The 14,347-nt window shown below is 44.0% G+C and overlaps 1 protein-coding gene across 4 annotated transcripts in view; it reads right to left on the reverse strand.

The window, feature by feature from the left end:
* LOC126106536 (zinc finger protein 501-like) overlaps nucleotides 1–14,347 on the reverse strand; it is a 140,807-nt gene that overhangs the window by 48,717 nt on the left and 77,743 nt on the right. For all 4 annotated transcript variants that reach the window (XM_049912868.1, XM_049912867.1, XM_049912866.1 and 1 more), the window contains one exon: nucleotides 12,886–12,987. In XM_049912868.1, the coding sequence (XP_049768825.1) occupies nucleotides 12,886–12,987 (102 nt within the window). The remainder of the gene's footprint in view (nucleotides 1–12,885; nucleotides 12,988–14,347) is intronic.

The following is a 14,347-nucleotide window of genomic DNA, read 5'->3' on the forward strand; positions in this document are numbered from 1 at the left end:
TTGTATCTTATCCATGCTACTTTAAAATTTCAATGAATGTATTCCAGTCACAGCTGTCAAAAGCTTTCTCTAAGTCTACAAATGCTATAAACTTAGCTTTGCACCTCTTATGTGTCCCTACATTTCTCTGGAAACCAAAATGATACTCCCTGAGATCAACTTCTGCCAGTTTCTTCTTTCTTCTGTAAATAATTTGTTCAGTATTTTGCAGGCATGATTTATTAAACTGATAGTGTTGTAATATTTACAACTGTTATCACCTGCCTTCTTTAGAATTGGAGGGTATTTCACATGTTTCTTATACCTTGTACAATAGATGGAACAGCTTAGTCATGGCTGGCCCTCCTAAGGATCTCAGTTATTCTGAGAAAGTATCATCTGCTCCAGGGCCTTGTTTCCACTCAGGTCTTTCAGTGTTCCATCAAATTATCTCTACTCTACTTATGCCTGTTCTACAGCTTCGCATTTGTCTTTTAACCATTCCTGTTTGGCCTTTTGCACTTCCTGTCAATCTAATTTTTTAGACATCTGAATTCCCTTTCACCCGCTTCATATGCTGCATGTTCATATTTTCTCCATCCATTAATTAAATTCAGTATCTCCTGTGATATCTAAGAATTTCTACTAGGCTTTGGCCTTTTACCTAGTGGACTTCTGACTGCCTTCATAATTTCTTCTCTAAAATCTACCCATTTGTCTTCTATTGTATTACTTTCCTACACATCTCAAAACAAAATATTTACAGTTATGCGAAACATTGCCGTTTTTATATATTTGTAGACCCTGTTACAACTAAATGAAACATGTTTTGCTGTAAAAATGATAAAAATTCTGTTGTAAATGACTGATAGTTATTCCACTCTACAAGATAAACAGCATTCTCAAACAATGTGGGTAGTTACATGAAGATGATATCTGCTCTTTTGGAAATGTCCAAAATAACATATATCATTGGTGATCTTGCAGCTCTTGCAGAATGAAAATCCAGACGCTTAGCTGCTTACAAGTGTTGATAAATATCAACGGTGACACTTGAAAATGTGTGCCCTGACGGGGACTCGAACCCAGAATCTCCTGCTTACATGGCAGTCACTCTCTATCTGACTGAGCCATTGAGGACACAGAGGATATCTGTGCCAGATGCCAGAGATAAGTCCCTGCAGCCACACTATCTTCTGTGTCCTCGATGGCTCAGTCAGATAGAGCATCTGCCATGCAATCAGGTGATCCCAGGTTCAAGTCCTGGTCAGGGCACACATTTTCAACTGCCCTGTTGATATTTATCAACGGCTGTAAGCAGATAATCGTCTGAATTTCATTGTAATTTCATGTGGGTAATTTTTTGCAAAGAAAGTGTTGATAAAAAGCACCTGTTATTTGTCTGGTAAAATGCACAAGTCTGTCATCCACAGTTCCTGCCGACACATTTACACTAAACCAGACCTAACACGTTGCTTCCACGATCACTGAAGAACTTGTATATGCAATTACATGGCTGTAATGATGATTTATTATCTCACTCAGTGTGAAAGTCCTCTTACCCATAAATAAAATGCAAGCCACGAACTGAAGATTTCTTGCTCTCCATTTCAGAATCCATTGACTAAAGTATAGTCTGGCAGGGTGGTCTTTTTGCTTGAGAGTTAGCACAGATTGCACATATGTCTTCAGAAGCTCCAGTTCTTCACAGTCGTCTCAGGACAATTTTTTCCTCATCACACTTGCTTCATCATATCTAGCATGCTAAGTTTGGGGACTCTACCACAATCACTTTTCCTTATTGGAAAGAATCATGCATCTGTACATTGCTGGAAGAAACTGTTCAACATTTTTTTCATGTGGAATGCAGTGTTGAAGATGTCACTCGATATGCACAAAATGTGCCTGACAGTCTAACTGACACTGAGCTGTGATACAGATACAATTTATTGGGTCACAGTCACATTGACAAGACCACAATGTAGTTTACAGTCTCAAACACATTTCACAACTGAGGGCCAGGAGGCCTGTGTACGCCCTTATAAAGATGCTATCCACATCACATATCACTGTTGAACTGCGCTCACATGGAGGGCTGGTGCTGGCAGTTGGTGACAGGGCTGTCACTACTGACCACTTTGGATGGTTGTGGGTGCACAATTTGTATGTCAGCACACACTACTTGCTGTACTGGCCCCACTTAGGTCTGCTGTGGGTGGTAGGTGTAGTAACCTATGGGTTAATACCTCCTACAGGGTGAAAGACTGGATATCACCGTCCACAATTCTGTGACTGAAGAGATGTCTGTGATGGTATCGGTGGCAGCAACCCGAGGCACAAGAAGCTCTCAATCTGCCCAGACTGGGTACATATGAATAAAACTGAGTGTTATGAGAGTACTCCATTGTCCACAATCCCCAGACCAACTGACATATGGAACAGGCAACAACAGGGTGAGAGCCATCTGGACGTCAGAGTCCATGACAAAAGGTTTCGGGATCGGCAGCAATGGTTGCAGACTGTAGAGTGAGAAGCTCTGGAGATACAGCCCCAGCTTCCATCCCCACTGATGGCAGAGCTTGCTCAGGCACTGCAATGTCGTCGAGTATCGAAAGTGGCGCAAGAAGTAGCTAAGTGGTACCAAGAGGGGCCAATGAGATGCTAGGAAGAAACTGCACTTCGCATAGGTCCGAGGTCCCACCGCTGTGCCTTTGCCACAAAATAGCATCGCCAGAGACTAGGAGGGCAGTACTGTTTGCTCATTTCCATAAAGTTTCCGTTGGAGTAATGACATCGTGCTGCCTCCTAGATGTGTGACAGCCTGTGTCAAACATCGGGGAGAGAATAGACTTCTGTCTCCTGTGAACTGTGCCTATGCGCCAGACTATCAGAACTGTGTCAAGAAGTGTTATGAACATGTGTTTTCTAGTGGCTGTAGTAAAGCAACAGTACAGCCATTCTGAACTTTTATCAATTTGCTAACATGTGTAGTTTCATAGCTACAGCCGAGCCTGGCAACAAAGATAAGTTTTTTCATAATTAATAAAGTATTACTTATCAGGGTGTTCTAATTAACTGTATTATTACTAGCCACCTCAGTGTCCAAGAAGTTAGATACAACGGGCACTGTAGGAATGCTTGCACCAGCTGCAGGAACCAAATCTGCCACCAGTGCTGATGAAGCCCTATCCGCCAGGGTAGGCAGGCACAACCAGGCCCACAGTAGCCAGGGCCGACAGAGAATGAGGCGTTGCGCCCATGGCCCGAGGAGGAGGTGCTCTGTCCATTCTTGGATGCAACAGATGGTGAGTTACGAGCTGCCTTTGGCGCAAACTGTGAAGATGTGGTGACTGTGCCAGATGTGGACGACAGCCAGAATCCGGTGATGGTGCCACCTGAAAGCCCTGGGCGGTACTGGCATGTTGGGCACAAACGTTGACAAAACTGGGGCTTCTGAGAGGACACATGCTCAGAAGTGAGGTGGTGAGCAGGGTCCACAGTTGACGGCTGTGCAGGAGTTAAGCGAGACTCTCGGCCACAGTTGGCATGATTCTGTAAGTGGTTAAAAAATGTGACACACTCTGACCAGGAAATCTCCTACATACTCTCATATCTGCATCTTCAACATTCGGGCGAGGCATTCTGCCTCACTGTTTGAATGTGGACAGAAGGGAGGTGCTATGGTGTGGCATAGGCCACTGCCTGCAGAAAAATCCAAGAAAGATTGCACTACGAACTGAGGACCACGTGGCAGAGTATGGGGCAAGCCCTTTGTGGAGAATACCTCCAGCAGGGCCTCACGTCTGCTGTAGCAGATGGACAATGAGCGATGTAAGAAAACAGATAAAGCATAAATTGCAAACAGTCAGAAAGTGTCTAGAAAGCACGAGCAAATTCAATGTGGACTCTTTTCCAAGGCTGTGCAGGGGTCTGCTATGCCAAAAAAACATTGCGCAATGCTGTCTGCTGCTCTAAACATCTGTGGCAGACTGTGTAAGTGTTCCACCTCCCGATAAATGTCAGCCCAAAACATGAGATTGTGCACCAACCGTTTTGTGCAAGAGACCCTCCAGTGACCTTTATGTAATACGTGCAGGACCTGCTGCCGTGGACATGCAGGAGCCACAATAGGAGGAATAAATTCTTCCACTGACAGGAAAATAATGCGAACCAAGAGAGAGAGAGGCAAAGCACAAAGCATTAAAATTCTGCAGGAAGTCCAATGCCCAGTCAAGCGGACAGTCAAGCCACCTATGTTGTATCGAGCATACGACCTGCAGGAGCACCCCATCTACCCCCATAGCAAAAGCAATACTGGAACTGGTGATAACAAGGCATTTACTGCGTGCCTCACCTCCATATCTAGTTGAAAACAAAGCAGATCTTGCCGGTTGAATGAGGGGTCTGAGCGCACAGGGAGCCAGGACAGAGTAGCTGCAATTGCACGGTGTGACATGGAATGAAAATGGATCTGATAATTCTATTGGGACAAGTACACAGCATAACACTTTGTCTGGTAAGGACACTGATGGGCTACCGTCAGTAATGAAATGACATTTTATACTATACAAGAACATACAGACAACAGGAAGAGCTTCTTTTCCCGCCTGAGAATAATGTTGCTGAGCCAAGTCGAGTTTTTTTCAAGCAAAGGCAATACGCTGTTCAGAGCCATCTGAATGGTGATGGGCCAGGACTACCCCACCTCGTACTGGGATGTGCCTGTGATCAGGATCAGATGCTTGCTGGGTTGAAATGTTGCAAGGCATGATGCAAAGCAAAGACAATCCTGCAGTTGCACGCTCACTGACTGCAGACCAAACAACAGGAGCATTTTTTTTTCTGAAGCAACACACACAAAGGGTGGGATATTTAGCCACTCAGATAGCATGCCACTCTGCTGAGGAATGCCTGGAGTTCTCATACATTAGAGGGACAGGCCAAAGCCATAATGTCAGTGACACATTCTTCCATGGGGCACATGCCCTGCTGGGAAATTTTGTGACCCAAATAAAAAAATAGAATGCTCGAAAAAGTGAGACTTAGGAAAATTACTTTTGAGGCTCACAGCAAGTAGATCAGTTAACTAAGAATGGAGTCCTCTGTGATAGCACCTGTTAGGACGATATTATCAAGATAGTTAATGCAACTAGGAACAAATGTCATACCCTGTTCTAAAAAAGTTGAAAGATTGCAGATGCAATAGCTACCCCAAACATTAGCCAGTGATACTGATACACGCCAAAAGTTGAAAGATACTGACATACATTGCTGACAATGTGACCTCCTTTTTTATCTTTATGGCAAGAGGCCCCACTCTGGGTAGCACGCCTCTCATGCTGTAAGAAACAAGAATGGCACAAAGGAAGTGGCATTCATTGTTGCTGCTGTCCACGACATACACTCCTGGAAATTGAAATAAGAACACCGTGAATTCATTGTCCCAGGAAGGGGAAACTTTATTGACACATTCCTGGGGTCAGATACATCACATGATCACACTGACAGAACCACAGGCACATACACACAGGCAACAGAGCATGCACAATGTCGGCACTAGTACAGTGTATATCCACCTTTCGCAGCAATGCAGGCTGCTATTCTCCCATGGAGACGATCGTAGAGATGCTGGATGTAGTCCTGTGGAACGGCTTGCCATGCCATTTCCACCTGGCGCCTCAGTTGGACCAGCGTTCGTGCTGGGCGTGCAGACCGCGTGAGACGACGCTTCATCCAGTCCCAAACATGCTCAATGGGGGACAGATCCGGAGATCTTGCTGGCCAGGGTAGTTGACTTACACCTTCTAGAGCACGTTTGGTGGCACGGGATACATGCGGACATGCATTGTCCTGTTGGAACAGCAAGTTCCCTTGCCGGTCTAGGAATGGTAGAACGATGGGTTCGATGACGGTTTGGATGTACCGTGCACTATTCAGTGTCCCCTCGACGATCACCAGTGGTGTACGGCCATTGTAGGAGATCGCTCCCCACACCATGATGCCGGGTGTTGGCCCTGTGTGCCTCGGTCGTATGCAGTCCTGATTGTGGCGCTCACATGCACGGCGCCAAACACGCATACGACCATCATTGGCACCAAGGCAGAAGCGACTCTCATCGCTGAAGACGACACGTCTCCATTCGTCCCTCCATTCACGCCTGTCGCGACACCACTGGAGGCGGGCTGCACGATGTTGGGGCGTGAGCGGAAGACGGCCTAACGGTGTGCGGGACCGTAGCCCAGCTTCATGGAGACGGTTGCGAATGGTCCTCACCGATACCCCAGGAGCAACAGTGTCCCTAATTTGCTGGGAAGTGGCAGTGCGGTCCCCTACGGCACTGCGTAGGATCCTACGGTCTTGGCGTGCATCCGTGCGTCGCTGCGGTCGGGTCCCAGGTCGACGGGCACGTGCACCTTCCGCCGACCACTGGCGACAACATCGATGTACTGTGGAGACCTCACGCCCCATGTGTTGAGCAATTCGGCGGTACGTCCACCCGGCCCCCCGCATGCCCACTATACGCCCTCGCTCAAAGTCCGTCAACTGCACATACGGTTCACGTCCACGCTGTCGCGGCATGCTACCAGTGTTAAAGACTGCGATGGAGCTCCGTATGCCACGGCAAACTGGCTGACACTGACGGCGGCAGTGCACAAATGCTGCGCAGCTAGCGCCATTCGACGGCCAACACCGCGGTTCCAGGTGTGTCCGCTGTGCCGTGCGTGTGATCATTGCTTGTACAGCCCTCTCGCAGTGTCCGGAGCAAGTATGGTGGGTCTGACACACCGGTGTCAATGTGTTCTTTTTTCCATTTCCAGGAGTGTATTTTCTCATTTATACTTTGGCACCTCCTCTTCCACAGTGCACTAGGCTCCACGTGCTCGGGCTGCACACTGTAAGCAACAGTGACATCACTTAGAGCTTCCAAGTTGCAGCTCGTGGTGCAGGTGACCACAAATGACTGTGCAATATTCAGAACCACTTCTAAAGTAGGGTCCTCAAACTGAAGGGCACATTGAGGTACTTCCTTATCTGAGTACAAACGAATGATGGCATCTCTGACCACAGTGTCTGCATAAGATTCTTTATACTTAGCTGTGCCAAACTGACACTTATGACTGAGGTTGTGAAACTCAGCCACCCGAGCTCAATTCGATTGCTGCAGCTGTTTGCCACACTGGTAAATTCAACATGTGCAGTGAGCACATGTGTACACATCACTTGTGGTGATAGCAGGACAGCAAACTACACTTATCATTAGAAGAAAGCAATGCTGGTTCTGGCAGAGGACCTAACAGGCACAGTCAGTGATACATTCAAGGGAGTATCCACAATATTAAAAGAGCCTCACCGAGCTTTATGTCAACCACCTGGAACGTCACAAAATGTCAGTAAAGCCCCCTCTCAGAAGCATAGGGAAGGTGAGGGGGGGGGGGGGGAGGGGCAGGTGAACAACTGTTGGCTGAGCCTGCATCGATGTCATGCACAACTGTTCCAACACGGCCGTATGGACCTGCTGTTGTTGCAGAAGTGACTGGAGTAATGCCTCTACAAAAGAGCCGAACAGCAGCAAAATGACAGACACCAAAACACATTTAGCAACTGATGACACTATCCACGTCATATGTTTTCGATGCGATGTTGCACATGCACGGATGCGATCTCAGGTAGCTGCGGGCACACCGTTTGCACATCAGAGTGCACTACACTTGGCTCAAGGGTCCGACTTACATCTGCAGTGGACAGTATGTCTAATAACTGGCAGCTTACTACAGGAAGCACTAATCTTATTCTGATGCAAACAGACCCGGACTTAGGCTTGTTTAAGAGATGGTTAAAGTGTTACAGTCTGACAACAGCATTACAATCAGAGGACTGAGAAGGAGACTTTAAAGATTGGCATTCTTTGATTTTTTTTCATATTTATAGACTCTGAAGTGCAGCACCAGTACATTAATCTCATAGGGCAGATTGACACAAATCTAAAACAAAGGTGAAAAAATTGCCTTTGAAAACTAGTAGCGTCTGAGCACTTCAAATAACAAAACATATCTGATGCGTTAATATAGTCATCACTAGCTGAGCGCATGGTGTGAAATTCTGGTTTGAATTCCATTATTTGCAAATTTTTTTACATAAAATCCACCTTTATTAACAAATAAAAACATTAACAAACACCAGATCATTTTAATTAAATATATATCTTTATTTTTCATCACTAATTGTGTGGAAACACCATTATGGCAATGAACTGAAATCTGAAGAAAAATGCAAAAGTCAGATAGAAAAGAAACTAGAATGAGATTTTCACTCTGCAGCGGAGTGCGTACTGATATGAAACTTCCTGGCAAGGTAAAACTGTGTTCCGGACCGAGACTCGGGACCTTTGCCTTTCCCGGGCAAGTGCTCTACCATCTGAGCTACCCAAGCATGACTTACGACCCGTCCTCACAGCTTCTATTCTGCCAGTACCTCGACTCCTACCTTCCAAACTTCACAGAAGCTCTTCTGCGAGGTTTGCGGAAGAGCTTCTGTGAAATTTGGAAGGTAGGAGAAGTTCAGCCACTGGGTGTAAGTCTTATTTCAGTGATGCCACACTGGGCGACTTGCATATTGGTGATGAGGAGATGATGACGAGGACGACACAACACCAAGTCCATGGGCAGAGAAATTCTCCAACCTGGCCTGGAATCGAACACAGTCCCGCAGCACGGTAGGCATGTACGTTACCACTCAGCTAGGAATGTGGACAGTGGAGGGATGTTTGCAATGTTAGGATGTTATCAATAAAATATGCATCTATTACGACCCCAAGCTTGGATTCTACGCATCACAGATATCCTCCAAAATAGAAACCTTTGGGGATGCTGGCATATAATAATGGAAAAACTGGCATCGACAGAAGCGACCAGATGGTTTCATATACCACAACAATATGGAAGGGAATCATGTGGTATCAGAAATTAGCACTACATTTCCTTTTACGAACAAGTATAGTAAATGCTCATATCATATACCTGAGGGCCACAAATAAGAAAATTTTGGGAATGACTCATTACTGAATGGTCATCCGTGGAAAATCCAACAGTAATAGAAATAAAACAAAGAACATGTCCCACCATTTAGAGATTTGCAAGAACCAGCAGGGCAAACCTACATGAAGGATGTGCATCCTATGCTACCACAAGAAAAGCAAACTGTTGAATGACAAGAAGCGGGAAAAAATGAGGCTATGACCGAGTGTCCAAAATCAGCTCAAATGTGTTTAGCATGTTTTAATGAGCACAATGCGACATCATATAATGTACTATGTTATCCTAAATACAAATGAATAAAACATATAGTATTACATATTGTTTGTATGTTTATGTTGTATATCCTATAGTTATATCTCAGTGCTTATTCCATTAAGTTTCTTTGAGAACTGTAACTGCAGATCCTATTAACTTGAACATGAAGAGCATCACCTGGGCGTGGGGTGACGTGTCGCCCACAGAAGCTTACCTGTCACCTAGGTGTGGGTGATGTGGCAATGAATGTGTTAAAGGTTGTAATTGGTTTTCATTTCATTTACACAACCTGTCACAAATGTCAGAAATATTCACCAAAATTCCAAAGTTGATATAAGCTATGTAAAATCGTAATTTATTGTTCATCAAAAATTTTGTATTCAGAGTATACAAAAAATCTTATTAATTTCACCAAAAACAATCTCTCTTAACTTAAATTTTTAATATTGCAAGATTAAACAAATGTCTACTGCGGCATATCTTGAAATTCTCAAATTTTCTATTGGGATTACATAAATACCGGCCAATACATTGGACTCGCATTGGGGAAGACAATCGTTCAAACCCATGTCTGGCCATCCTGGTTTAGGTTTTCTGTGATTTCCCTAAATTGCTTCAGGCAAATGCCAGGATGGTTTCTTTGAAAGGACATGGCTAACTTCCTTTGCCATCCTTCCCTAATCCAATGGGACTGATGACCTTGCTGTTTGGTTCCCTCCTCCAAATCAACCAATCAACCTTATATAAACACCTTTTGTTAATATTTGATTCTCAGATTTTTGTAATGATAAAAAAGTAGATTTTGCTCACATTTTACACTATTATAAAAACCAGGTGTCATTACAACATTTAATTTGACACTGTAACTTCTAGAATATTCTGGATACCTAGTTACATTATCAACATAACCAAATGTGCATGAGTCAGTCACTTTGTTTGTTAGTCTACAGTTAGTATTTGTCTCAGCTCATTTCAAGCACTTGTATGTGGTACATCTCACGTAGTATGTCTTTTGTTGTAAGAAATTGTGCACAAACAGTTCCCTTTTCTATTAAAAATTGTATGTAGTGTTTTACTTCATGTGCTATGCCAAATACGAAATGAATCAGGAAGGAATATTAAGAAATAGCAACTTTACTGGCACAGTGAATAACCTGTGGACCTATTCATACCCTAGCTAGGTGGTGAACATCACATCTTCAACAAGGGAAAGGTGAGTATATTTCAATAGCAACATTAAATTTAATCCTGGACGTCTTTCCTTCCCTTGACTTTCAAATGTACTAAAGGAGATAATGCAGTGGCTAAAAACTACACAGTAGTGTTGAAAACTTGAAGAACTTCATATAGTTTTGGAAAGAGGGTTATTTCAACATTTTAATTTAACAGAAACTTTAATATTTGTATACAAGGCCACAGATGTGACCGAAAGAAAAAAAAAAAAAAAAGAGACAGTGTCACATCTTCATTGAATACACCATGTCCAACACCAAAACAAAACACTACAAGTGCCAGTGTGTAAGATTCCCTTGTAAGTACCGAGCCAAGCACAGTCAATATGAAATGTGTGATGAACATAAACAGGGAAACAACCTGCACCACACAGTACTGATCACTCCAGAACAAAGGAAGAAAGATTAACATCACGTGACATCGAGGTCAATGGAGATGGAGCACAAGCTCAGATTGTGTCAAGGATGGGGAAGGAAATCGGCCATGTACTTTCAAAGGAACCATTCTGACATTTGCCTAGTGTGATTTAGAAAAATCACAGAAAACCTAAATCAGGATGGCTGGACATAGGTTTCAACTACCGTCCTCCCAAATGCCAGTCCTGTGCAACCTTCCTTGGTAATTTTCAATCCAGAGTCAAGTAAAACAGCTTATATTTCAATGAATATGTTTTCCAGACATGGGTTTAGAGAACCTTCTTTTTTAGTTTCAATAAATACTGCCTACTGTAAGAATACGGCAAATATTGTAAGGATATGGGAAATATGTGGTGTATAACTACACTACTCAATACTAGCCATTAAAAATGCTACACCACAAAGATGACGCGCTACAGACACGAAATTTAACCAACAGGAAGAAGATGCTGTGATATGCAAATGATTAGCTTTTCAGAGCATTCACACACGGTTGGCGCCAGTGGCGACACCTACAACGTGTTGACATGAGGAAAGTTTCCAACCGATTTCTCATACACAAACAGCAGCTGACCAGTGTTGCCTGGCGAAAGGTTGTTGTGATGCCTCGTGTAAGGAGGAGAAATGCATACCATCACATTTCCGACTTTGATAAAGGTCGGATTGTAGCTTATCGCGATTGTGGTTTATCGTATCGTGACATTGCTGCTCACGTTGGTCGAGATCCAATGACTGTAAACAGAATATGGAACCGGTGGGTTCAGGAGGGTAATATGGAATGCCGTGCTGGATCCCAACAGCCTCGTATCACTAGCAGTCGAGATGACAGGCACCTTATCCACATGGCTGTAACGGATCGTGCAGCCCTGTCTCGATCCCTGAGTCAACAGATGGGGATGTTTGCAAGAAAACAACCATCTGCACGAACAGTTCGACGACGGTTGCAGCAGCATGGACTATCAGCTCGGAGACCATGGCTGCGGTTACCCTTGATGCTGCATCACAGACAGGAGTGCCTAAGATGGTGTACTCAATGACGAACCTGGGAGCACGAATGGCAAAATGTCATTTTATCGGATGAATCCAGGTTCTGTTTACAGCATCATGATGGTCGCATCCGTATTTGGCATTATCGCGGTGAACGCACTTTGGAAGCGTGTATTCGTCATTGCCATACTGGCGTATCACCCGACGTCATGGTTTGGGGTGCCATTGGTTACACGTCTCGGTCACCTCTTGTTTGCATTGATGGCACTTCGAACAGTGGATGTTACATTTCAGATGTGTTACGACCGTGGCTCTACCCTCCTTCAATCAATCCCTGTGAAACCCCACATTTCAGCAGGATAATGCACGACCATATGTTGCAGGTCCTGTATGGGCCTTTCTGGATACAGAAAATGTTCAACTGCTGCCCTGGTCAGCACATTCTCCAGATCTCTCACCAATTGAAAACATCTGGTCAATGGTGGCCGAGCAACTGGCTCGTCACAATACGCCAGTCACTACTCTTGATGAACTGTAGTATCATGTTGAAGCTGCATGGGCAGCTGTATCTGTACATGCCATCCAAGCTCTGTTTGACTCAATGCCCAGGCGTATCAAAACCGTTATTACGGCCAAAGGTGGTTGTTCTGGGTACTGATTTCTCAGGATCTATGCACCCCAATTGTGTGAAAATGTAATCACATGTCAGTTCTAGTATAATATATTTGTCCAATGAATACCTGTTTATCATCTGCATTTCTCCTTGGTGTAGCAATTTTAATGGCCAATAGTGTATATATAAGAGATATACTGCACTGGGTGGTGCACCTTTTTGTTATCAAAAGCCTCTACTACTTTAGCCTGAAGGTTCACAAGCAAATCTGCAGACAACTACTTGATATAAAGCTTGACCTTCCTCCGTTTGTCAAAGCTGTCAGCAACACACCAGTGGTGGACAGTTCATGGGGAACATGACTCACCTCTAAGTTGTCCTCACTCAAGGCCTTCTCATCTTCCTTGTCCTCCACCTTCTCAGTATCATATGGGCTAGGTGCAGAAAAATCTTCAGAAGATGAAGATGCCTGGAACAGTTAAAAAAAGAAGGAAAAAGAACACTTCATAATAAAAAGGAAGTAAAATAAATATAATGCATGGTAGTCGAATACAATCAGGTGATGCTGACAGAATTTGGTCAGGAAATGAGACACTGAAATTAGTGGACGAGTTTTGCTATTTGGGCTGCAGAATACCTGATGGTGGGTCAAATACAGAGGATCATAAATCTGGTAATGAAAGGAAACGCTGGGGGTAAAAACTGCAGAGGGGGACCAAGGCAGAAATAGAATAAGTAGGTTCAAATGGATGTGTGTTGCAGTAGTTATTCAGAGAAGAAGAGGCTTGTATCGAATGCACTGGCAAGAAGTGCTGCATCAATCCAGTCATCGGAGTGAAGACCACTGCAACACATTCTCAGGCATTACCACTGAAATGGATTATAAGTAAACAACAAGAGCTGCTTTAACATTGGCTCACATGGACATGAATACAATGTCACATCATAGAAATGGTGGTGTGATCACACTAGACAGACCATCAACTCCACATCATCCCACTCAGCACAACAATAAACACAGCAAGTGAGCATATGGGAATGTTGTCCACCTTAAACAATGCTGGAACATAGTATTCACATCAAAGAAGTGGGAAACAGCATTAGAATTTGTTAATACCCAAAGCAAAATGAAATATGGGTTTTCTTGACAAAGGTTGTGTGGTAAATTTTGCACAATGCAGGGAACTGAAAGAATAGGAAAAACAGCACAGTTTAGGGCACAAAACATCTAAGGTCATAAGAGCCCAGTATAGAACCATAGAATGCTGGGACCATGAGGGTAAAAAACCGTTTCACGGTCCAATACAGAAAGGAAGAAAAAACAAATCTAAAATGTCAAGACATTAAGGAAGACTATCTAAAAGACATCGACAAGACACCAGAGTCACCAGGTAGAAATCAAATCTCTTTTGTCATATTACTTCTTTTAAAAAAATTTAAAATGCAAGCCACAGCTTGCATGTCATCCACTAAAATGTCCGGCAAAGCTGGCGGTAGCCTGGCCCTGAGACGTAAGTGGCTAAAATAGGGGCAGAGGAAAAGGAAATGTGTGTCTGTTAATGGCTGGCTACAAAAAGGACTGCTGGGTGCAGGGTCGCCAATCAACAAGTGGCGGTGACTAAAGCGGCAGTGCCCTATTTGCAACCTACCTAACATTACTTCCTAACAGTGATACGGCAGGGAGGAAGTCGATCAGGCTGTTGGGAGAGGTTTGACTTCTCTGAGTTTATCCCAAGAAGGGAGCACCAATGGTCATGCCAAAGTGACATGATACGCTGATAGAGGAAAGTACGAATATCTTGCGAGGGAACAGAGTAAGAGGTTAACCG

This window comes from Schistocerca cancellata, chromosome 10, assembly GCF_023864275.1.
Source record: "Schistocerca cancellata isolate TAMUIC-IGC-003103 chromosome 10, iqSchCanc2.1, whole genome shotgun sequence".
Taxonomy (NCBI): domain Eukaryota; kingdom Metazoa; phylum Arthropoda; class Insecta; order Orthoptera; family Acrididae; genus Schistocerca; species Schistocerca cancellata.